We start from the raw sequence: 25,886 nt of genomic DNA, 5'->3' as shown, positions 1-25,886 counted from the left end.
GATATGGAATTTTCAACCACTAATCACGGTAAGCCATGTTGCCACTACGAAGGTTATTCTTACATAGTGAAGAGAACTAAAGAAGATGGAACAGTAACGTGGCGCTGTTCGAGACAGAGAGCAAACCACTGCCGAGGAATGCTGAAAACGAAGGATTCGACGGTGCTTTTTTCATTCGAGCATCAATGTGGACCTCCGGATGTTGCTCGGTTGGAAGTAAGGAAGACTTTGAACCACGCAAAGAAAAGGACAAGAGACGTCTATTTCAAAAATATATTCAGAGGAGCTGGGTTGCCTGCATAATCTAGGCTATGATTTTGTCACTTAAATGCCAGAGCAGCAAACAACGAAGAGAGCTTTGTACTACCAGCGGGCAAAATCACAGGGAGATGAGAGAGAGATCCACCGACAAGAGAAGAAATTGACCTAAAGGCAGATTTACTAGCTATGAACGATGGCAGCAATTTTCTGTTAAGCGACGACAAACTAGGAGAGAGGATAATAGTTTTTAGCGGAAGGGCAGGAAGAGAGGCTCTAAGGAGTAAACAAGACTTTTTTATGGATGGTACTTTCAAGTGCTACAGCAGACAGTTTTCGCAAATATACATCATTCACGCCGACTTTGGGAGTACAAATAATGAGACAAACATCTATCCAGTTACCTTTGCACTACTGCCAAAGAAAAGAGACGTACGTCCGTCTTTTCCGAAATTTGATGCAAAAATTCCAGAATGGAGACCTGCAAACGTGGCCATAGACTTCGAATCAGCTGCGATTTCAGCAATTAAAGTTGTATTTCCGACAGCTGAAGTGCAATGATGTTATTTCCATATGAAAAAATGTCTCTGGAGAAAAATTCAAGAGCTAGGACTTATTCGTGATTACAAAGAAAACGAAGAAGTGAGACAACATGTTCGCATGTGTGCTGCGATGGCGTTTCTACGGCCTGAAGTTGTATGTTATGGTTGGCTGGAGATACATTCACATGCATCGGATATCCCCAAACTTTCTGAATTTTTTGACTACTTCGTAGATAGATGGCTGGAAAATGAAGAAAGCCCTATCAACCTTTGGAGTTGCCACAAACGGCACCACCGAACAACCAACGCTGTAGAAGGTTGGCACCACAAAATTAATAACATGCTTGCTACACCAAATCCGAAAATTAATAACGTTATTAGGTGTTTGAAAAGAGAAGCAGAAAATTCAGCGTGCGCCTTAATGAGGGCAGAACTGAGTATGGAAGGTAAATGGAGAAAAACAGTCTACATGAAACGTGATGAAAGGTTGGGAAAAATAGTAAAAAATACAAAGAGGATGGTGAGATCAAGGTTTGCTTGAAAGCCATATCCTACCTACAGAAACTTGACTGAATTTATCAGAAGATGTGTATAGATACAATAATGTTCAAATGTAAATAGCAATTTATATAAAAAAATTTTTAAAAATCTTGACGATGCTTATAAGCTGATTTTAAACACGCCTAAATGACTTTTTCTCTTTAGTCAGTCCAAAGCCTGGATAAAGTGTGATGGAAATCAGATTATTTTTAAAATACAGTATATGTGTTTTACAATACACCAAAACAAAAGCGAACCCTTTTCAGAGTCAACCCTTTACAATTATACTTCGCATTCAAGAGTCACCACCCCAATTCCTCGCTAGTTTTTATAAGTTAAGAGTTAAAATTAAGTGACATTACTAATCGCCAAATATAGAGTCACTTGATATTTCTGAGTATTCAAGAAGTGTAGTTGTTATAATGAAAATGATAGTGATAATGATGAATGGTACTGCAAGTGAAGCAAAAGAATGTAATCTCTTGTATTTACTGCAGTTTAAAGTGGTGTGTGGTAGAAACTTAACTCTCTCTCTCTCTCTCTCTCTCTCTCTCTCTGACGGCTGAAAACTCCAGCTCGGAAACCTCCAGGTAGCGTCCCTCAACTCTTTTGTCTGCTGGGCAAGGGGATTGGCGGACCCGATCTCGACCCTTTCTCGGCGCGAATCTCACTGGGTGCGTTTTTCACTGGGCGCGTTTTTCAGTACACCATGTAATATATGTTTCACTCTAATCGTTACAAACTATTTTTAGAATGCTTGTTCTTAGGACAGTTTATTAATTAATTGTCGTGGGATTTCTAATGCGTTCAGCTGTAAATGTTGCCTACTTTGACGTGCTGTTTCGATGTTCACTTAACGAAGTCACCATTCGTATAGTGTTCACCCAGTGACGCTAATGAATGCGCAGTTGAGCGCCGTAAGCCCGTTTTACACAAGCGACTTTTTGGACGAAATCGACGACTCGTTACGGATACACGTCGGGTGCCAGCATGTAAATAAGCCGCCAAATACGTCGCGTGGTGGAGACTAACGTCATTGATCAATTGCCTGTGCTGTGCGTGGAGCTCTTGAGAATGCTGCAGGCTGCGCATGCGCAGAAACAGCGGACTCCTAACATCGAGGTTCACCTACTTTCACCGATTTCGCTCTTATTACAGTAACTGATTCTATGTATAGGTACGTTCTTAACCTTCTTTTTGTTGTTTACTTTGCTTCCGTGTCGCATTACAGAGGTTGCAAAAGGGCCTGGTGTTCTTCCTACTCTCGTCCACAAAACAGACGAAATACCGGAAAACAGAAAGATATTTATGTTTTGAAATGCCCTGACAAAAAAGCCTGCACGGTGAATGAATAAGAACATAGATGAACGTCATTTTAATCAAAATTGTTTCAACAGCGAAAAAGTCAAATCTAACGAGAAAAATAATTTTCGTTGTTTTTGGCACTTAGAAAGAAATCCAGATACAAAAGATAAAGGCCGGCCGTTGGGGCCGAGCGGATCTAGGTGCTTCAGTCTTCTGGAACCGCGCGACCGCTACGGTCGCAAGTTCGAATCCTGCCTCGGGCATGGATGTGTGTGATGTCCTTAGGTTAGTTAGGTTTAAGTAGTTCTAAGTTCTAGGGGACCGATGACCTCAGATGTTAAGTCCCATACTGCTCAGAGCCATTTGAACCATTTTTGAACAAAAGATAAAGTGAAAAGCCACTGTTTACAGCCATCTAAATATCGTTTGATATGTTTGTAAGAATACATTCTTCTTGGTCAGATAAATATAGATGTTTTGTTTGGCCGATACATGTGTAGAGAATTTACCATACGACCTTTGTCAAGAACATCCACTACGAATTTTGCTTTGGTCATTAATACACTCTGTTGTCGTTGCTTGTTCTATTATCATTCTTTTACTATATTGAGATTTTCTCGTAAAAAGGATGGTCCCTCATAAATTAATTTTCGCCGTTCAAGTGCCAAATTGCACAGAGCCTGCTCTCACGACACATGCAATGTTGACGCAGACATGTAACGAAAAGAACCACTCGTTGCAGACGAGATTCAGTCCAAGAATAAAACGCCAGGGGCGCTGCGATAGGCCCTCTTACTTCAAGAAGTCGACTGAGACAAGAACACGCGACCATAGATATGCCCGATTCTCTCACGGAAACATGCGCAATATTTCCGCTCCTGGACAATTGTTATCACAGCGAACAAGAACTGCGTAACTTCACGCGCTTTTCTAAGTGGCTGAGCCTCGTCGCTGTCGGTAAACGACAAAACAAGTTGCGCAACGCTGGGAGCCGGTGAGCGGCAGCAGCAGACCGCGACCATTGAGTGGCTGAACCACGCCACATGACGTCACGGCAGGGCAGCAACGCCATTGGCCGGCGGCCACGGCACAGGGGCCGCGCCCTCCTGTTTACTCACACCACGCACGACATCGTTACGCAACGCCGCTCATGGAGAAACGCAACGTCAGGGACACCGAACCCCGCGCCGCTCCAAAACGTCGCGGAAGCCAGTTTAGACCCGATGGCCGAAATGAAGAACGACAGGCTGTTACCTCTTGCAGCAATACTAACATCGGACGCGACAACTCTTTTCTGTCTCTTACTGTACACGGTAGAGAGTTTCTTAGATACATTCTTGTTGCACGTTTCTCTGCTTGCTCCTACATCTCTGGAAGTTGAACATTTTTTCATTCGACTCAAATTATGCAGTTAGTCCACTGTGTTCGTCTGTCGTTAAAGACATGGTGGAAACATTGAGCACGTTCCGTTAGGAAATGAAGGAAACTAAATTACTCTCTGATCGAACATGATTCGTCTCGTTTAGTGTCAGCAAACTGCTTTCGACATCGCGATGATGTTGCAAGTGTTCGTTAACACTGATGGAAATTTTAGGCAGACTTCGCGATATTCCTCTACAAGCTTCTGTCGCAACTAATTCGTTTAACCGCGCCACCGAAACGAACGCTACAGTGGCAAATTCTCAGCGACTTTGTATTATATCCATTTATTCGCCAATCTTCATAAATTGCACATAGCGATAGCTGTGTGCGGAAAACGGCTTGCTAATTCAGCTGGAGAACTTGACCACCAGCCCTGTTTAGAAGCCTACGCACAGTTGCCTTGAAATTGCCTGGTCCTCTAAAATCATGTACATTGCAGAGAAAACTACGCAATGTACTTGTGTCATATCGTAGGCTCCAGTGGCTTTTTTAACAAATAGAAATCTAAAATACGAAAACTCCGAGCGGAAAAAAATACCGGATGGTCAGAAACAGTCACAAAAGCTGGTAATAGTCTTGCTGGGTTGGTTGTGCTCAGAAATAATAATGTTAAGAAAAAAAATCAGTACCTTGAGCCGTTTATGAGTTAATTAGTTTTCAAGTTATACAGTCAGACATTTATGCGTGCAAAATCAAGAGGCCCGCCACATACTGCACAATTAATGCCAGTTGTTCTCACAGAGTAGATGATGATGATGGCGTGTGACGAGGGCCTCCCGTCGCGTAGACCGCTCGCCTGGTGCAAGTCTTTCGATTTGACGCCACTTCGGCGACTTGCGCGTCGATGGCGATGAAATGATGATGATTAGGACAACACAACACCCAGTCCCCGAGCGGAGAAAATCTCCGACCCAGCCGGGAATCGAACCCGGGCCCTTGGGATTGACAGTCTGTCACGCTGACCACTCAGCTACCGGAGGCGGACACAGAATAGATGATAGCTCACGAGACTGCTCAGCATTTAGCTTGGGTATCGTCCTATATCCAATTATTGTATCGCTCTGTTGTTCGGTTTTAGGAAACTGAACGAAGAATACAATTAGCGACACCGTCTCTGGCAGGCCGCCTGAATTTGCACGCAACAGCCTTATGGCTAACTTCAATGCTAATTAACACGGAAAGGGCGCAATGTATCGGATTTTCTTTCTTGACAATTATTTCTCAGCACAACCTACCATCCAACTCCCTTATAAGCTTTTCAGACTATTTCTGACCACCCTGTATATAGCAGGTAGAGTAGAAAAATGTAGTTGCGACAGCTCAGGCAAAATACGTAACTGGTAGATTACTTAACATCTCAGATTTGTAGGATATCGTTTCCTTCTTCATCATGGGCTGAAAAAATCTATAATGTTTCTTAGTGCACGATCAATGACTTTTGCGCGTCATCTGATAAAACAGGACCGCAATATAGTTTACATCCGTTACGGAAATTCAAGATATTCTTCGACTAAAAAACCAGAGAAAATGGACCTAAAATGGACCGTCAAGCAGCGTTCCGTCGTTGAATCTTTAGACGCGGTGACTCACTTCTGCTGCCGTTGGATCTCGATAATGCGCCTCAAGGAAACCGTACAAGGACGGCAAGGTTCTCTGTTTACAGCGGAGCTGCCTCGAAGAACGGATTGCCACTCACATTACGCAGGGACCTAGAAAACTCAAGTAAAAAAATCTGAATTTAGCTGGTGGTATGTAAAACAGAAGACGGGTCAGAAAACAGTGGTGCAGAGTGACCTGTCTCCAAGCGTTCAGCTTTCCTTCACGCAACAAGATAGCGATGCCACACACAGGCGAATACGAACGAAATGTGAGTAGTCTGATATGCTCCAGACCTGCATTTAGCACTTGCCTAAGTACATGTACTGAATCCGACATTGGCTTATCCACGTTTTCGATTTGTAACTCCACACAAATCCTCCTCATTCTACTGGATAGGATACTCAGGAAAACGGACAGTGCGTGACATTTTGGATGTCGTGACCTACGTGTACAAGGTGCTTAAAATATGGTGTCTAAATAGACTCGTCACTACGGTGTCTTACTAGGTGTGGTCCTGTCGACATAGTATGCCATTTCTACCCTCCGATTGAGATTAGGCTGGCAGATGTGGGCACCTACCGTTTGATGTCTAACTCAAATGACTGTGCGAGTTCGAATTTGTCATATGCATAAAGCATTACAATGGATGAAAGTGACTTAAGTGCCATGAAAAATCGATAAGAACTGAACATCTGCTCTGAGATTTAAGCGAACTTGTTACCAGATTTCTTAAACTAAGAGCTGGAATTTCTTGGTACTTCTCATGGAATTCTCCTCTGAAACATGCGGCTCGAATCTTGGTGGGTAAAATGTTATCACATAGGCATTTCATTAAAGGTAATGTAAAAATAATTCCAAAATCGCCGTTATAATCTCGATACTTTGATAACAAGCAGTAGGGACAGTGCAGAAAGATTCGTGTTCTCTAGGGACAAATGTTTACTCTACTGGAAGCACAGAAGAACAGTTTCATTAGTAACTACCGAGCGAGGTGGCGCAGTGGTTAGACACTGGACTCGCATTCGGAAGGACGACGGTTCAATCCCGCGTCCGGCCATCCTGATTTAGGTTTTCCGTGATTTCCCTAAATCACTCCAGGTAAATGCCGGGATGGTTCCTCTGAAAGGGCACGGCCGCCTTCCTTCCCCATCCTTCCCTAATCCGATGAGACCGATGACCACGCTGTCTGGTCTCCTTCCCCAAACCAACCACCCCAGTAGTAACACTCTCTCTCTCTCTCTCTCTCTCTCTCTCTCTCCCTCTCCCTCTCCCTCTCTCTCTCTCTCTCTCTGTCTCTTTCCGTCCCTCTCCCTCCCCGTCCGAGCATGCCTAGGAAGACCCAGCTGTACCGACCGGCCACCGTGTCATCCTCAGCCGATAGGCGTTACTGGACCCGGATGTGGAGAGACATGTGGAAAGCACACCGCTCTCCCAGACGTTGTCAGTTTTCGTTACCGGAGCGTCTACTTTTCTATCAAGTAGCTCCTCAACTGGCCTCACAAGGGCTGAGTGCACCCCGCTTGCCAACAGCGCTCGGCAGACCGAATGGTCGTCCATTCAAGTGTTACCCAAGCCCGACAGTGCTTAACTTACGGAACCAGTGTAACCACAGCAGCAAGGCCGTGTTCTTTCGCTAGTAAAGTACGAATGCAATGCAAGATCGGCGTACACGGCAGTCAGCCAATAACTATATTTTTTAGTAAACTGTGGGTAAACACTCATGAAAAAAGTTGCACAGTTGAAGGCCACATGACACAAAAATCATTTACACGCTCACCTCTTCCTAATATAAAAGAAAGGTAAAATCTGTCGCCTCTCAAAATAATATTACCTTATTAAAACATAAAGTGCACTGAGTTGAAACATGGCACATAGTAACTGGCAGTCCACAAGCACAGCACATTATACGTCCTCCTGCTGGAAGAAGCTGTCTTACGTCAGAAAATAACATTCTATCTATAATCGTGGTAAATCGATTTTTTCGTCGTATACAGGCCGGTCACAAAGAGTCTAAAATGCTTGTAAGGCCATTAGGAGGTAGGTTGTACTAAAAAATAATTGTTAAGGAAAACACTTCGATACACTGCGCCATTTCCGAGTTGCTTAGCATTGAAGTTAGCCAATCAGACCGTTGCACGCGCAGATTCTAGCGGCCTGCCAGTTACAAGTAGAGTCACTTGTTCTCATAGCGTAGGTGATAACGCATGAAATTCCTCAACCGTCCCATGTCCAGTTTTTGTATCGTTCGCTTGTTCTTTGTTAGGAAATCAAACGAAAAACATGTTTGCGACGCCGTCTTCTGGCGTACCGCTTTAATTTGGGCGCGCTACGGCTTGATTGGTTAACTTCAATGCTAAATACCTCGTAAAGGCCGCAATGTGTAGAATATTTTTCTGAACAATTATTTCTCAGCAAAACGTACACTACAACACATGTATAGGCTTTTCAGACTGTTTCTGACCACCCTGTATAAGTGAAACGCAAGACGTCTGCCATGATAAAAATGTCTACGTAAACTGCCGTAGTCTTTCATTTTTCACGACCTGCTACTCACAAGGGAACCTCCCCATCGCACCCCCCTCAGATTTAGTTATAAGTTGGCACAGTGGATAGGCCTTGAAAAACTGAACACAGATCAATCGAGAAAACAGGAAGAAGTTATGTGGAACTTTGAAAAAAAAGCAAAATATCAAGGATAATGTGAGCTCACGAGCGCCGTGGTCCCGTGGTTAGCGTCAGCACCTGCCGAACGAGAGGTCCTTGGTTCAAGTCTCCCCTCGACTGAAAATTTTAATTTCTTTATTTTCGCAAATTTATCTGTCCGTTCGTTCATTGACGTCTCTGTTCACTGTAATAAGTTTAGTGTCTGTGTTTTGCGACCGCACCGCAAAATCGTGCGATTAGTAGACGAAACGACATGCCTCTCCAATGGGAACCGAAAACATTTGATCGCAAGGTCATAGGTCAACCGATTCCTCCACAGGAAAACACGTCTGATATATTCTATACGACACTGGTGACGGCATGTGCTTCACATGACAGGAATATGTTGTCGACCCACCTAACTTGTACACTTGGCGAATGGGTAAAAAGATTCTTCTACCTTGCCCGATTTAGGTTTTCTTGTGGATGTGATAATCACTCCCAAAAAAAGTGATGAAAACATAAGAGTTTGTCACATAAACTGCAACAAATGAATGCAACAGTTTCACAGTCGCACAGTTTTCCCTGTGCTCTGTCAAAACATATGTTTTTAACGTTTTCAAATTTTTCGATGTGTAGACCGTCAAATCCTGCATATGTCCAAGCAAATCTGAACATGTCCTGGAATTTTGGAGAGCGAAGTTGATTATGTGTGAGTGCCTGAACATTGATAATTGTCTGAAAACAAAAAATTAAACTTTTCACTCGAGGGTAGACTTGAACCTAGGACCTCTCACTCCGCAGGTGCTCACGCTAACCATGGGACCACGGCGCTCCTGAGCTCACATTATCCTTGATGTTGCCTATCGTGTGCATGGACTACTCAGTTTGTATATTTTGCTTATTTTTTTCATAGTTCCACACAACTTCTTCCTGTCTTCTCGATTGATCTGTGTTCAGTTTTTCAAGGCCTATCCACTGTGCCAACTTATAACTAAATCTGAGGGGGGTGCGATGGGGAGGTTCCCTTGTCAGTCCTTTTGACAAATTACTTCCATTTCAACGGCTAGGTAATAGGAGGCAGTTTGTGTTGATAGAATTAGTGACCTACTGCTTCCGACGATCGAACTCTGCCCCGATGTATTGGGTCAAGTCTCAAACCCTCTCTGGTTTATTATGAAGTGAAGTCAAATAACATTTTTATAGCCTCTTCGGTTCCTGTTTCTGTAATATAGTTTTAAAATCCTGTGACTGTCGACAGTTACTTATTATTTTCGTAACAAACACGTTACCAGTTTTCTGATTGTTTCGACACTCATTTCGTAGATCTATATCTCTACCACCATCTTCAGTGGAAATTGTCTAGTATTTTCCTTCAGTATCGACCTATTTGCTGTGTAACAAATATGGTGAACTGAAACATAAGTACTCAAAAAAATGACGAGGGTTTATTATCATACGGCAACATCAGACTTTCTCCGTAGAAAATTATAAGCGAGCAGTGGGCCACATAAAACAGAACTTATGATATTTCAGCGGAGCGTGCGCTGACAGGAAACTTCCTGGCAGATTAAAACTGTGTGCCGTACCGAGGCTCGAACTCGGGACCTTCGCTTTTCGCAGGCAAATGCTAGTCCGGGAGTGCTAGTTCCGCAAGTTTCGCAGCAGAATTTATGTGAAGTCTGGAAAGTAGAAGATGAGATACTGGCGGAAGTAAAGCTGTCAGGAGGGCTGGTGAGTCGTGCTTGGGTAGCTCAGCTGGCAGAACACTTACCCGCGAAAGGGAAAGATTCCGAGTTCGAGTCTCGATCCCTCACACAGTTTTAATCTGCTAGGAAGCTTCGTATCGGGGCCCACTCCACTGCAGAGTGAAAATTCATTCTGGATGTATTTCTATTGAGCATTTATATGAAATTTGCAGTTGCAGATGCACGATCATTTGTTGTAACACGCTCGCTTTTGATTTCGTCTTCTTTCATTAACTGCAATCTCCTAAATAAAGGACTTCACACTTAGCAATATCGTGTCCCAAGAAATGTAAAGCATCAGACAATCGTTGTTGAAGATGGAGAGATCATTATAAATGCGCCTGGAAACAATTATAAAAGTGGATGGTAGATGTTTGTTCTGGAAACATTATACAAATTTTATTGATTTCACTGTGGACTGTTGCTGAGATATTATCATTTGAAAAAAAAAAGAAAAGAAACACTTATTTTGCACATGTTTAATTTTTTTATGACCTGTGTTCCCGGTTATCAGCCCAAAGCTAGTAGGGCTAGACAGTGGGGCTACCAAACCTAGGTTGCAAAAATAAATAACTAGTGAACTAAGTGTTTTTCCATAATACGTAAAAGTTTACAGTAATCTGTCAATTGTGTAATGATTTTGGAAATTTGTGGTAATTTCCTATGGGACCAAACTGCTGAGGTCTTCGGCCCCTAGGCTTACACACTACTTAATCTAACTTAAACTAACTTATGCTAAGGATAACACACACACACACCCATGCCCGAGGGAGGACTCGAATCTCCGACGGGTAGAGTCATGCGAACCATGGCAAGGCGCCCCAAACCACGCGGCTACTCCGCGCGGCTGTATAATGATATTAAGTCACTTTGCCCTAGGTTGACTCCAGCAGTCCTGCGCAATAATACAAGCACCAGTTACAGTTATCCACTAGACACAAGTACTAAAGTACCTCATGCTAAGCTAATGTGTATGTCCGAGAAAGCGCCTTGAAAACCGCTCTCGGAGTTAGGGCTCCAGTTAACGCGTAGGCAGAGGCTTCAGCAGGCAAGTGTTTACCGCGACCGCCCCTACTGGCAAAGTGTCTGGCTGGCGGCGAATGCGGAGTTCAACGCACTAGCAGCCGGCTCCAAGGCCGCCAGCATGCACGCTCCACGCCTTCCAGAACCTTCCGTCTGCCTCACAGCTCAGAGACACTCTTTCGATTGCGAAATGCAAAGTTTTGTATTCGATTTACGGTCCAGCGCACGGTTTTAATCTGGCAAGAACTTTGACAACAATCAACATACCGCAGCAAAGTGAAACATCCCTCTGCGATCTTAAAGCGGCCTATAGGCTGTCAATAATATTGTGTAATGTTTTGTGTTGTGCAATACTATTGACCATCTGTGGATAAGGTTCAACGTTGTGCAACACACTGTACAATACACTAATGGACCTACTGAAATTAGACTGCTGTTACGCAAGCTGGTTAGACTTATATATCTTTGCAGACTTCTTACTATGCGCGATTTGTTTTCTTGCGTAAACTGAATTGTGAAAATGGCTTCGAAATCAACGAAACGCACGTTCAAAACGCTGTGTAAAATCAAACGAGTATAGTAAACACTAGAAGAAAACCCAGCAATGCGATCAGCTGTTGTCCAAATACAGAGAAATGTATTCGTAAGAAGATGAACTTCAATCAATAAAGAAGTCAAATTTGTCGCGAACAAATTACAAGAAGGTACTAATTTGCAGGGATAGTGCCTCGCAAATAAGTCTTCCTTTTTCCTTAAGCATAGGGGCAACCATCCGCTAAAATACATTACATGAGCGACAGTCCATCCTCAGTAAATTCACACAATCATTTGTCTCCTCTTTCCTCTAGCCAGCCTGAAGAACAAATTGTAGCTAGCGTCCACATCCGCCATGTTTTCCCCTCCGAGGTTTGACATGAAGGTTGCGCTTTATAACTTCACCTTCTGCAGTTCATCGTCAATATATTGTGCAATGTTATTTCCCAATATAACTGATGGTTTAGAAATCGCTTAAGATTAGTTTTTTTGTTGTGACACAAGAAGCATTCGATCCATGTAACCGTACAAGAAACTTTTGACGGATGGGACGTCAATCACGCGTATAAGGTTAAAGCCATGGTTCCATCGAGGCTGTAAACATTTTGTCTGTTTCTCATCGGCTGTGGAGCCCAGCTTAAAGACAATGATATCTCAAATAATATTCCAGAATGTATCGTTCACTCTGGAGCATATTGTATGCTGTTTAGGAAAGATGTGTCGGTAAGTAAAGTGAGAGCGGGTCGTGATTAGTGACTGCAGTTCAGTCGATAAGAACATCGTCCGTTTAAAGCAATGTTCTGGGTTCGAATCCTTATGCGTCACATAGATTTGATCTTCCTGGAAGTATCAAATAATATTTTTAATCAAGTTTTAATCCTATACAGTACTCAACGAACCCAAACTGTTTGGTCACGAATTGTTTGCGTAACAAATTTAAGGGCAGAGAGAGGAAACATAAATCTTAAATGAACTGCGCGACAGGCTATGTGCAGCTATTAACTTAAACACGACACTGCCCGTATATGTAATTGCAGGCTTTTCCGGTGTATTGAAATGATAAAATCTTCGGGCAAGTGGCTTGACTTCGACTGAAGATGATGGATACGAAACGTTGCGACAAGACGTCGCCACCACTCGGCTGGTGACTGGAGAAGATTTTATCACTCACTCCTCAGTTTCACTCCAGATTAGCGCAGATTGGGGCACGCTTCCTGGGAATTATGGTTTCCCGTTCAGTAGCGACCTTCGATAGCTCCATCACATTTGTCTTGCAGCTAAATTTTCTCCCGCAGTCCTAACAATGAATTTTTACTGTACAGGAAAACCCACGCGTAACAGCGAAATCCACGTGTATTGCAGAACTTCGTCTTATTACCATCACTTGCGAGTGTTACAAAGTATGAGATGTGCTGGGTTTAACTATGCGATTTCTGTAGACTTGGAGGAGCGTAGTTAGTCGACAAACAGTATTCCCGCAGTGTCGGAAGGTCCCTGATTCGAGATGAAATTTTACACACACGTCCCTCGGCCACTCGTGACCTGCGCCTCGTATAGGAAAAACGCTGACAAACCCTCGAGCCCGTTTAAGGTATTAATATGTACCGACTACTAAAGCTTGTCTTGGATAATTTTAATCAGTTTCTACTATCTGCTGAGGTAGCAATATGTGGTGTCACCGCCAGACACCACACTTGCTAGGTGGTAGCTTTTAAATCGGCCGCGGTCCGCCAGTATACGACGGACCCGCGTGTCGCCACTGTCAGTAATTGCAGACCGAGCGCCACCACACGGCAGTTCTAAAGAGACATACTAGCACTCGCCCCAGTTGTACAGCCGACGTTGCTAGCCATGGTTCACTGAGAATTACGCTCTCATTTGCCGAGACGATAGTTAGCATAGCCTTCAGCTACTTTTGCTACGACCTAGCAAGGCGCCATTGCCAATTGATATTGTGATTATAAAGCCTGTACAGTAACGAGAGATGTTCTACAAATGTGGATTAAAGTTAAGTATTCCAGAAGCTACGTACTTTTCTTTATAGCATTCATTACGTATCCTGATTCAGACCTCACGCCAGCCTGCGTGAGCTTATAGCGTGCATTTCGGTCTCCTCCAACAAAACAGTGTAAAACTGTCGGTTAAAATAGGAAAATAACGCACAAGATAACTTATACGTAGCATTTTCTTCAAAGAAGAAAACCAGAGAAACTTAACACATACACATCTCCCTAGAGCGCAGGTACTCAGTACGTTCAAGAACGTCAAGCCCATATAAAGAAGCTTCCTCCGCAACGCAGTCATCCTACGCGAGAGCTTATCAGATGTTACACCCGTGTCCCAGAACGAACGGTCAGTATTCTGCATTATGACAGGTACGATCATTTGAAATACAAAAGTCTAGTAAACATGGGCTCTAAAGTGGAACTCATTCGAACAAAATAAACAAATGCTGCAAACATGGGTTCTAAAATGAATACTTTAAAAGCTATGAGCACTTTTTCATCTTCGCTACTGTGAAACACATGTCCTCTACTGAACAAGTGCTCATAGCTGTTGAGGTATGCATTTCAGAGCCCACGTTTGCTGAATTTATTTATTTATTTATTTTGTTCGAATGGGTTAGAATGATCGTTCCTCTCGAGTCCCTGTATACTTTCGCCACTCGACGGTTAACGGAAGCTGGGCAGCTGATTCTGAAGAAGCGGCAAGAACTTTTCTTAGACCCCGAAATGGTCCATAGATACTTTTCTTTCTTTTCGCCTCCGACGGGGTTTTCACTTCTGGAACACCTTCGTTAGCGCGTGTGATTAGCATCAAATATGATACTGAATCGAAATCCACGTTAAGGTGTAAGTTTTCTGACGACCGACTAAATGAGCTACCGCTTAGGTCAAAGGATGAAACAGCTCTACCGTCTTCCACAAGAACACAGTCTGTATAACAAAGTTGTTCTCACGCAACTGCTCAAGTTACTGAGAACTTTTCTTTAGGGGACTGCACTGTAATAAGTATCCCGCAATTAGCTCCAAGGGTGTATCTATATGTTCCCTGTGTGAGGGGCTGATGAGTTATGAAACCTGTATATACGCACTTTTGCTGCTCACGCACAGGCACACTCATTATTCACAAATTAAGGCAGCGTATACTCCACTAAAATTAAAAGAAGTTATACTGTTCCTCAATCTTTTGCCAAGGATGGAAACTGACATGGTAACACAATGGGTTTAAAAAAAAGTCAAAATGATAGAAGTCAAAATCTTCCCTAAACCAATTCGTGACTTCGTGTGACGAATGACAGTATGATTCCCTTGCCAGGATCAACACGATTTCGACGCCCATGATTTTCCATCTGAGCGAGTGTTCTTCCTGTAATGACCATGAAATCGACTGAATGTTAAACAAACTTCTCTGTGCAATTTGTTAATAGTTATTCGGTTATTAAAATATGTATAATTGTGTGTCACAAAATCCTTACATCATTCAGTACGTATTTCGACGGTTGCACCGTTATCTTTAGGAGGAATACTTCTTTCAGATGGCTGTTCTCAGTGGCAAGCATCGACCGTTTCTTATATATGAGGTGACCAAGAGCTGAGCTTAGCTTAGATTTGAAAAAGGGGCAACAACAGTATGAGAGCTGCCTCCTGAAGCAGGAGATTGCATATACTTTCCACTGAAACCAAATGACATATTGTACTGGGACAAGAAATAGCCGACCTTGTCACTAAAAACAGCTGTATGAATTATACTTTGTACTTGGTGATTAAGTAACCGCCGAAATGCGTAATGAATGAAGTATATACACATATAGGTTTCATGCAACCCGTAATGCCGTAACGTCTTCAAATATGACGCGCGAACGCTGACTGTTATTCCTACGGCAAAAACGAACAGGATCTTTTTGTAGGAAATTTAATGCAGTTAAATTTTGACTGAGATATATTTTCGCTAGAGGCCATAGTTCCCGAATTATTCTAGAAGAACGTTCAAAGGTGATCTTCAAACGCGCTTTACTTGAATAATTCTAAAACCATGGCCTCCAGTTAGTTTGCTTAGTATTCGCATTTCTCGCAACACACTTCGTAAGAGCTGAAGTGACTGTACATCTACACTAACAAGAATATCAGCATTAAACTGTTCTTAAGTTCTCTGAACGAAGGGCAATGCAACCGAAGGGCAATGCAACCGAAGGGCATATAAGAGTTACAGTTGCCGTTACATCCCTCACGGCTGTTGGTTTACCTAAATCGCTTAAGGCGTAATATGCTGGTACCGTTTATTTAAAGGACGGCACGTACGATTCCTTATTCTTCCCCGATCCGAGCTTGGACTTCGTTCCTTATGACCTCGTCGTCGATCATCCACCCTTTCTCCTGGTTGCCATTTTTGCTTTTGCAGCCCCTCATCCGAATAGTAAAAATGTTCAGTTATTTATCCGTTTTTCCTGACTGGGAAGAGCGACTGTTGGTATAGGTATATATTCCTACTGTGATTCAACAGAAGTACCTGGCATACACCTCTACGATTTATGTTGTCATTGTGTCATCCACTTCGCCCTATGAAAGCGTTTTGTTAGACGTATGAGCGCACAGTCTGGAACCGCGCGACTGCTACGGTCGCAGGTTCGAATCCTGCCTCGGGCATGAATGTGTGTGATGTCTTTAGGTTAGTTAGGTTTAAGTAGTTCTAAGTTCTAGGGGACTTATGACCACAGCAGTTGAGTCCCATAGTGCTCAGAGCCATTTGAACGTATGAGCGCGAACATCAAATTCCGTAAAATCTGCGGAATTTTTGTTATGGAGTTAAACCGAGCAGACATGCAAATGTTCGCTTCTGTGCAATAAAATCACAATGTTTTTAATACAAGTGTTTTCTATTTTCTGTTAGCATTCCTGACAAGACAAAACATCTCACTCAATTTAAAGACGGATAACTGCACCAGTCACTTATGAAATATTGTTTTTTTTCCCGTTAACTCGTTTTTGAGCCTTTCGTGCTCACCTTCAGATGAGACCTGCAGAAAATACATAAATATGTTTGTAGCTTGATGCTGGGTGCTGGATATTGCTTCTTATGGCGTTATGGAAGGTCTTGATGTTAATATCCACATGATAGCTTCCAGTTCATCGCCTATCGGCAACAGAATTAAACACTTCCGCTATAAATTTCAAGTGCCACTCAATGTTCATACGAGTAATGCGTTAATCTGTTGCAGATAGACAATGATAATGGAAGCTGTCAGGTGCATACCGACTATACTACCGCAAGAAGCAATCTCCAGTTGCCAACATCACGCTACAAACATATTTATGATACTTCTGCAGGCCTGTTATGAAAATGAACATGAAAGGGCTCGAAAACCAGTAAACGACCAAATGTATAAGTAACTGCGAGCACTTATTTAATATAGAGTCACAAGGCTCTACTCTATCCATAATGGATAAGCTTAATACGTTATTTGACAGTTGGAAAAGTGTATCATATTCGCCTGCTGACGCTGAAACTTTCTGCTACTACCGGCTCGCTATTCGACCGGTACCGTTGCAAAAACACTGCCAAGGTAACCAAGATGGCGAAAAATGTGATTCTAATTTTAGAAGCAAGGCGGCGGCTTTTGGATCAGCAACGCTGAAACTGGTTCTGGCTGAAAATTCAGACAGCTAACGGTAGTATTTCCCGCCCCCCTCTCCCTCCCTCTCTCTCTCTCTCTCTCTCTCACACACACACACACACACACACACACATACTAACCTCCAACTCCGAGATCGACCTTCTTCTCGAAAGGGTCGGCGTTGTAGCTGGCTCGCACGATGTGTACTTCGATTGGCGTGCCGAACTCTACATCTTCAAACCTGGATACAGCACTCGCAGACGACGGATAGAGTTCCGGCTGGAGAGCGAAGTTGTGCGCCAGCTGCTTCCTAGGGCCCCCAGAGGGAACCACGGAGGAATGTTGGCGCCACTGCGCCTGCCCAGCGCTCCTCACTGGTGAGCCATCTGCCTTCTTTCTCGCTGATCTCGGATCGGCAAGAGCGTGCCTGGCGCCACTATCGACAGTCAACGCCCGCGGCAGCGGTTTCTGCAGTGACAACAAAACCTCGTGGTTCAGTTGGCGCAACGTGTTGCCCAGCATCGCGCTGTCTTGGCGTAGCAGGTAAAGCGTCAGATATGAAAGTCCCTTGCGAAGTGAATGTATTGTCTTCTTCGTCGTACAGTGTTGCAGTCGCAGGTGGGACAAATATCTTCACTGGGCCCTTGTAATAAGGAACTGGAACAATGCGTGGCCGACGTCACTCCAAACGCTCCCTCGCTGCGAAACGACGCTCGCGGCCAAAGCCGGGTGCTTTATACGCGCGCTGCATGCAACGTTCGGTGCTGCTCGGGGGTTTCCGGCACACTTCGTCACGGTACAGCCGCGGGCGCACAGGGAGAGAACGCGCGAGTCGATGACGAAGTTGTGATCTGCAGCTGTCTTCAGCGGCGCGAGTCTTCCTGGAAGACAATTGCCAGTGACTGAAAGGAAACACTGAGCCTTCCGGTGAGGCAATACTGCCAGCATGTGATCTGCATCTATTATGCAACTCACACTTTAAGTACTTGGCATCTCACCACTTTCAGCCTATTTATCTACCGCACCACTCTCGGATAGCATGTGGGAAAAAAAATAACATTTTAGTCTTTCCGTGCGATCTCTGGTTTCTCTTATTTTATTATGATAGCCATTCCTCCGTAAGTAAGTGGGAGTCAATAAAATATTTTCGAATTAAGAGCAAGAAGGTGGTGATTGAAACATCGAGAAAAGATCTCGCCGCAACGAAAAGCACCTTTGTTTTACTGAATGCCGAAAAGAGCTGATCTTCTCCCCGGTTAAGGATCCCATACGGCGGTAGTACTCCAGAAGAGCAAGGACAAGCATAATATAGGCAATTTCTTCGCAGATTTGTTGCGTCTAACAAAACGCAGCTACGGTTCGCCTTCCTCAGAACATTTTCCATGTCGTTCCAGTTTAAGCGATCGCCACCACTCTCCTAAACTATAGAGGAGATCGTACACAGGGTAACTCAAGATTGTAGTACAGCCATGATTGACTCAGAGTATAGAAGTATAGGTACTACAAACCTCTGGGATCAAAAATATGCAGACAGAAGACTATTCCAAACTGAGTAGCTTCAGATAGTAAACGAGTAGTCGAGCATGAATATTGCAATATTCGTTTAAGAAATTCAAACATTTTATTGTGGCTGAAATAAAATATTAACTTTCCAGATGCGTTTTGCCTTTTATATGGAAAGTATCTTCAGTGAATTTTTCAGTCAATTTTCTTTCCTGCCAAAATTTGCGTTTCGTCTCATCTGTCATAGATTAGGCCGGTATTGCACTGTCATCTTTGTCAAAGCTGATAACTCAAATATTTATGTTAAAGAAATTTGATAGTGCAACAGGGCACTTTGTCAAATCTCGCCTTTCGTCAAAGAAATCTAGGACCCTACTGTAGATTTGATTATGAAAGTGATTCGTCTTCTGTTCCTTGCAATGTGAAATGTAACCGCTTGGAGCACTGGCGTCGCTACAGCTATTTGACATTGTATTGTGTAAACATGGCTTTAAAAGTTTAGTTGCTACATTCCTTTTACTCTTTTTAACACTCTTGCTACGACTTTGGGGGGGGGGGGGTGGTAGCAACGGGCACTGATACGTAGGTGGGATATGTTGCAAGCAACTTCAGATAAACAATCACAGCTACAGCCGTCCACCTCTACATCCAGAAATATTCAGGCAGCTTTTCAGCAAGCCAGAATAGAGGAGATGGGCACATTCTAAAATAAGAAACTAATCTCTAATTTTGATTTCTGTATGTCCCAAGTTAATAAGTGCCTCGTCTGTTTCGTACTTTTTATTAATTTTATGGTTGTTGAATTCTATTAAGTAAATTATTCAAATATAAAAATATCATGGCAGTGTAATACGCCTTTTCCGCGCCACGTCAAAGATCTTTCTCAAAGAAATTTGCTGAATATTTGATCATATTTCTTTGTCAAAGAAATATGATAGTGGAATATCGGCCTTAGGTGATGCGCTTCGAATCCACTTATGGAAGTTCGACACATATCAGCGTCGAGAAATTGTGATAATTTTGTTTTCGTATTTTGTTTTTCTTTAACTAAATGGTTTGAAACACTTCATAGTTGATAGATAGTAACATAACATATATAGTACGACAACCAGGAGGAATTTTGTTGAAACTGTTGCCGGATTAGCATTGAAGTGTTTCACATAATGTAGCAAACGAAAAACAAAGTGTGGAAATAAGAAAAACAAAAGATCCACAGATCGGCTCTTCAAGATAATACATGTGCTTCAACTGCAAAGATAATACACTGACGGAAAAAAATTGCAATACCAAGAAGGAGTTGTGCGACGTACACGAAAGTTGGTAGGAATGTTTCTACGTTTGAAACATGACGTCTGCTTAAATTTCGCATCAATCTCATAAGAGTGGCGCTACGGTTTTAAATACTAGTTTTAACGGTCCTGACCATTAGTTACCTTTGAGATTGGCCGTGGTGAGGATGTTAGTCAAGAACGTCTTCAAGGCGACAAGGACGCCATTATCATCACCTCACTGACTTTGAACGGGATCGTGTAACAGAGCTCATGAGTGCTGGCAGCGGTGCTCACGAGAATTATCTCGTGATGACAGAGCTCCGAATGGCCTCGTCAAAGATCTTCGTCAAAGAAATTTTCTGAATATTTGATCATAGACCATAGTGTTCGACATGTGACTCTGGAGCATCTGCAAGAGCAATTTGAGCATCAGTTGGCACTACAGTGACATAACGAGCTGTCACAAACCAGTTACCTCAAGGACAGCTCCTAGCCACAAGCTCTGTAGTGTACATTCCGCTGATCCCAAACCGACATTTGCGACTTTAGTGGTGTCAGCTGAGAGCTCATTTGAGGGCAGGGTGGAGGTCTATTGTTTTCTGATGAAAGTTTGTTCTACCTCTATGCCAGTGATGGCCGAGTGTTGGTTAGCAGCTAAGCAGCTAGCAACCGGCTTGTCTCCGTGCTAGACATACTGAACCTACACCTGGAGCTACGGTCTGAGTCCAATTCCGTATGACAATTGGAGCATACTCGTGGTTATCCCACGCACCCCGACTGCAAATTTGTACGTCAGTCTGGTGATTGAATTTGTTGTGCTGCCATTCGTGAACAGATTTCCACGGAGTATTTTCCAAGGAGTATTTTCCAACAGGACAACGCTCGCCCACATGAGGATACTGTAATCGAACATCCTCTACAGAATGTTGACATATTGCCTTGGCCTGCTCTATCACCAGATCTGTTTCCAATCGGGCACATATAAGACATTATCGGATGACAACTGCAGCCTCATCCACAACCAGCATTAACTGTCTCTGTACTGACTAAGTGAACATGCCTGGAACTCCATCCCACGAACTGACATGCGGCACCTGTGCAATACAATGCATGCACGTCGCTATGCGTGCATTCAACATTCTGTCGGTTACAACGGTTATGAAGGTACCATTTGCAATGGGTTATCTCGCGCTTACATTAACCTGTGATCTAGCAGAGTTGTTGTGGTCTTCAGTCCAAAGACTGTTCTGATGCAGCTCTCCATGCTATTCTACCCTGTGCAAGCCTCTTCATCTCTGAGTATATACTGCAACCCACATTCTTTTGAATATGCTTACTGTATTCATCTCTAGGTCTCCTTCTACGATTTTTTACTTCCCTTCAGTACTAAATTAGTGATCTCTTGATGTCTCAGAATGTGTTCTACCAATCGATCCCTTTTTCTAGTCCGGTTGCACCACTAAGTTCTCTTTTCCCCCAATACTGTTCAGCACCTCCTCATTAGTTATGGGATTTACCCATCTGATCTTCAGCACTCTTCTGTAGCACCACATTTCAAGAGCTTCTGTTCTTTCTTGTCTAAACTGTTTGTCGCCCATGTTTCACTTCCATACATGGCCACACTCTATACAAATACTTTCAGAAACGACTTCCTGAGTCTTAAATCTATACTGGATGCTAACAAATTTCTCTTCTTCAGAAACGCTTTCCTCGCCATTGCCAGTCTACATTTTATAACCTACCTACTTCGACCATCATCAGTTACTTTACTTCTCACATAGCAAAACTCTTCTACTACTTTAAATGTGTCACTTCCTAATCTACCTCCCTCAGCATCACCTGATTTAATTCGACATCTTGCAATGTTAATCACGTATGTTACCTAGACAAATGTATTCTCAAAATTTCATTACTCTACATTGAAAACTTTTGTGGTTGCGATTTTTTTGCCTCGGTTTACATACCTAATAACATAGAAGTATTTTGTGAACATATATTTACACCATGCGCGATTGTAAACACTGTGGTTATTCAGTACGTATTTATTTATTCAGCATTATTCAAATTTTTTGAAAATGGGACAAGAGGTTATTAATGTTAATACTTAAAATAGACTCGCCAAGACTCTTCACTATTAATGGAACAAGTATTCAGCATTGAAGAAATTTGTAATTAAATTTACATAATTACCTTCAAATCTGCCATTAAGAAAATTGTTATCACATATAGTGTCACTGAAGAACATTTTAAGTTCTTGATTTAAGTCCATTTAATGTCCTTTGTCCAGGACAAAAGTACATCTTATTGGGCAGAGGCAACAACAGTCGGAACATGATCTCACTGGCACATACTATACCGAAATGCATCGCGGTAATAAACGTGGGAAACAATCAAGTGACTGAAGCCGAGAAACTATTTTACACGTTGCCAAGTACCCAGTTCAGCATCCGCTGTTGTGGTATTCAGTCTGGAGACTGGGTGTATACAGCTCTCCACGCTTGTCTAGTCTGTGCCAGCCTCTTCATCTCATAATAACTGTGCCGGCACGCCAGGTGGGAACGTTAGAGCAGAGAGGGCTGTGAGACGACGTCAGCCAATTGCACGCTGACCGAGCCCTCTCCAGGACGAAAACGCGACAGAAACGGCCTCTTCACGGAGAGGACATAAGCGCTGCGACGCCTGCACGCGGCCCACTTCTACGAGTTCCACAGAAGCGTCAAGATCAGCGACCTACATAGAAGCATCCACTGTATTACTTTACTTGTATTGCAATTGTTATACTGAAGGACCTTGTTTATTTTTCATGTCACCCTTTGCTTGCGACACATTTGTATTCCTCAAAGTTAAGTGTTATAATCTATTTAAAATTCATTAGTACGATTTGCTTGAATTGTTGTCTAGCGATCCGAGAAGCAAGTTTCCTAGACACCCCATCTTTGACAACTAGGCAGAATACAACAAAAACTACTGCAACCTACATCCATTTGAACCTACTTACTGTATTCAAGCCTTGGTCTTCCTCTACAATTTTACCTCCCCCCCCCCCCCCCAATATTTCCCTCCTTTACCAATTTGGCTATTCCTTTGTTTGCTCGAGATGTGTACTATCAACAGACGCCTTTTTTTTAGACAAGTTGTGCTATAAATTATTCTTTTCCCTAATCCGATTCAGCAGCCGGCCACAGTGACCGAGCGGTTCTAGGCTCTTCAGTCCGGAACCGCGCGACTACTACGGTCGCAGGTTCGAATCCTGCCTCGGGCATGGATGTGTGTGATGTCCTTAGATTAGTTAGGTTTAAGTAGTTCTAAGTTCTAGGGGACTGATGACCTCAGATGTTAAGTCCCATAGTGCTCAGAGCCATTTGAACCGATTCAGCATCTCCTCATTTGTTAATCGATCAGCCCTACTGATCTTGAGCATTCTACTATAGCAGAACATTTCAAAAACTGCTAGTCTTTTCTTGTCTGAGCCACTTACCATCCACATTTCACTTTCGAACAATGCTACGCTTTAGACAAATGCCTTCAGAAAAAGGATTACTTTCACTTAAATTTATATTAGATGATAACAAATTACCTTATTTTCAGAAATATAGCTCTCCAGTTTATATCCTATCATCAACAGTTGCTTTTCCGCCCAAATGGCAGAAGTCATCATCTGCTTATGGTGTCTCATTTCGCAAACTAACTCCCAGCACCCCTGAATTTAATTAAACCACACTGCATTACCCTAGTTTTTGAGGATACAATCCCTGAACTTCAGTTTATTTTGCAAACTTCTCCTGCGTTCCTTTACTGCTTGCTCAACGTACAGATTAAATAACATTAAGGAAAGACTACAATCCTGTCTCACTTCCTTTATCAAATACGCTTTGCGTTTAATATCCTTCCACTCTTATAACTGCAGCCTCGTTCGAGAACGAGCTGTCTATCAGCGTTCATTTACTGTATTTCATCCCTGCTACCTTCAGCATTTCAAAGAATTATGCACTACAATTTGAATAACTTTGAACTTAAGAGTTCATGACACTATGTCGATGTGCAACGGAAAGATTACTTTTAGAAATCCCGTATCTGTCTCTCATTGCGACGCATAAGTTTGAAATTTGGCTCAAACGTGCGTACAATCTTCTTCTGTAATGGTGCAAAAGTGTGGAGACCTGCAAGGTCACTCTTGGTTTCTACGTGGATTCAAACAGCAAGGTGTCGACACAGGCCAATAAAAGCCACAGCTCAGAAGTTCACGTGACGTGTAAGGTGGGTTAATGATGTCACGTTTGCACCAAACTTCACGCCATCGTGTACGTGTCACATGATGGGAAGGTCGTCACAGCCCCTGTTACCCGCATTTCACAACTTCTTTTAAACCCTCTGCGATGAAGATCAGAATAGCGACATCCAGCGTCGAATACAAACCATTTTCTCGTTTGTTGTCGAGGAAAACATTTCAGACACATTGTCGCTCATAAACGGCATGAAAAGGCCTCAGTGGGTGACTTATAGAGGGCAATGAAACCACCCCTTTCCCTGGGTCTTTGATTCGCACACATTTCGCGATCGAAAACGACAGTTCACTGTGGGGCGAGCAACAGGAACATTTTCTTAGCAACCTTTGACACCGCTTGTAACCCGCATGGGGGTGCAAATGGTGGGGAGGGGGGGGGGGCTCTCTAACTGGTTCTCGCTTCTCGTTTCGTGACCGTGCGTCATGTCCACACCACATACCTGATAATCCTGCGGCGGTGGTATTGTTCTGCTCCTCACTGCTGCTGGGTTGCCTGAAATAATGTACACTCCTGGAAATAGAAATAAGAACGCCGTGAATTCATTGTCCCAGGAAGGGGAAACTTTATTGACACATTCCTGGGGTCAGATACATCACATGATCACACTGACAGAACCACAGGCACATAGACACAGACAACAGAGCATGCACAATGTCGACACTAGTACAGTGTATATCCACCTTCCGCAGCAATGCAGGCTGCTATTCTCCCATGGAGACGATCGTAGAGATGCTGGATGTAGTCCTGTGGAACGGCTTGCCATGCCATTTCCACCTGGCGCCTCAGCTGGACCAGCGTTCGTGCTGGACGTGCAGACCGCGTGAGACGACGCTTCATCCAGTCCCAAACATGCTCAATGGGGGACAGATTCGGAGATCTTGCTGGCCAGGGTAGTTGACTTACACCTTCTAGAGCACGTTGGGTGGCACGGGATACATGCGGACGTGCATTGTCCTGTTGGAACAGAAAGTTCCCTTGCCGGTCTAGGAATGGTAGAACGATGGGTTCGATGACGGTTTGGATGTACCGTGCACTATTCAGTGTCCCCTCGACGATCACCAGTGGTGTACGGCCAGTGTAGGAGATCGCTCCCCACACCATGATGCCGGGTGTTGGCCCTGTGTGCCTCGGTCGTATGCAGTCCTGATTGTGGCGCTCACCTGCACGGCGCCAAACACGCATACGACCATCATTGGCACCAAGGCAGAAGCGACTCTCATCGCTGAAGACGACACGTCTCCATTCGTCCCTCCATTCACGCCTGTCGCGACACCACTGGAGGCGGGCTGCACGATGTTGGGGCGTGAGCGGGAGACGGCCTAACGGTGTGCGGGAGCGTAGCCCAGCTTCATGGAGACGGTTGCGAATGGTCCTCGCCGATACCCCAGGAGCAACAGTGTCCCTAATTTGCTGGGAAGTGGCGGTGCGGTCCCCTACGGCACTGCGTAGGATCCTAAGGTCTTGGCGTGCATCCGTGCGTCGCTGCGGTCCGGTCCCAGGTCGACGGGCACGTGCACCTTCCGCCGACCACTGGCGACAACATCGATGTACTGTGGAGACCTCACGCCCTACGTGTTGAGCAATTCGGCGGTACGTCC

The 25,886-nt window shown here is 43.7% G+C and overlaps 1 protein-coding gene across 1 annotated transcript in view; it reads right to left on the bottom strand.

The window, feature by feature from the left end:
• The window catches only part of LOC126175408 (aspartate aminotransferase, cytoplasmic-like), a 67,331-nt gene extending 49,395 nt beyond the window's left edge, over positions 1-17,936 (bottom strand). The window contains exon 1 of the mRNA XM_049922203.1: positions 17,369-17,936. Within this exon, the coding sequence (XP_049778160.1) occupies positions 17,369-17,750 (382 nt within the window). The 5' untranslated portion in view covers positions 17,751-17,936. The remainder of the gene's footprint in view (positions 1-17,368) is intronic.
• Positions 17,937-25,886: the final 7,950 nt, after the last annotated feature.

Source organism: Schistocerca cancellata, chromosome 3 (assembly GCF_023864275.1).
Source record: "Schistocerca cancellata isolate TAMUIC-IGC-003103 chromosome 3, iqSchCanc2.1, whole genome shotgun sequence".
In the NCBI taxonomy this organism is placed as follows: domain Eukaryota; kingdom Metazoa; phylum Arthropoda; class Insecta; order Orthoptera; family Acrididae; genus Schistocerca; species Schistocerca cancellata.
The sequence above is the reverse complement of the archived record's forward strand: the minus strand, read 5'-3'. Positions and strand labels throughout refer to the sequence as shown.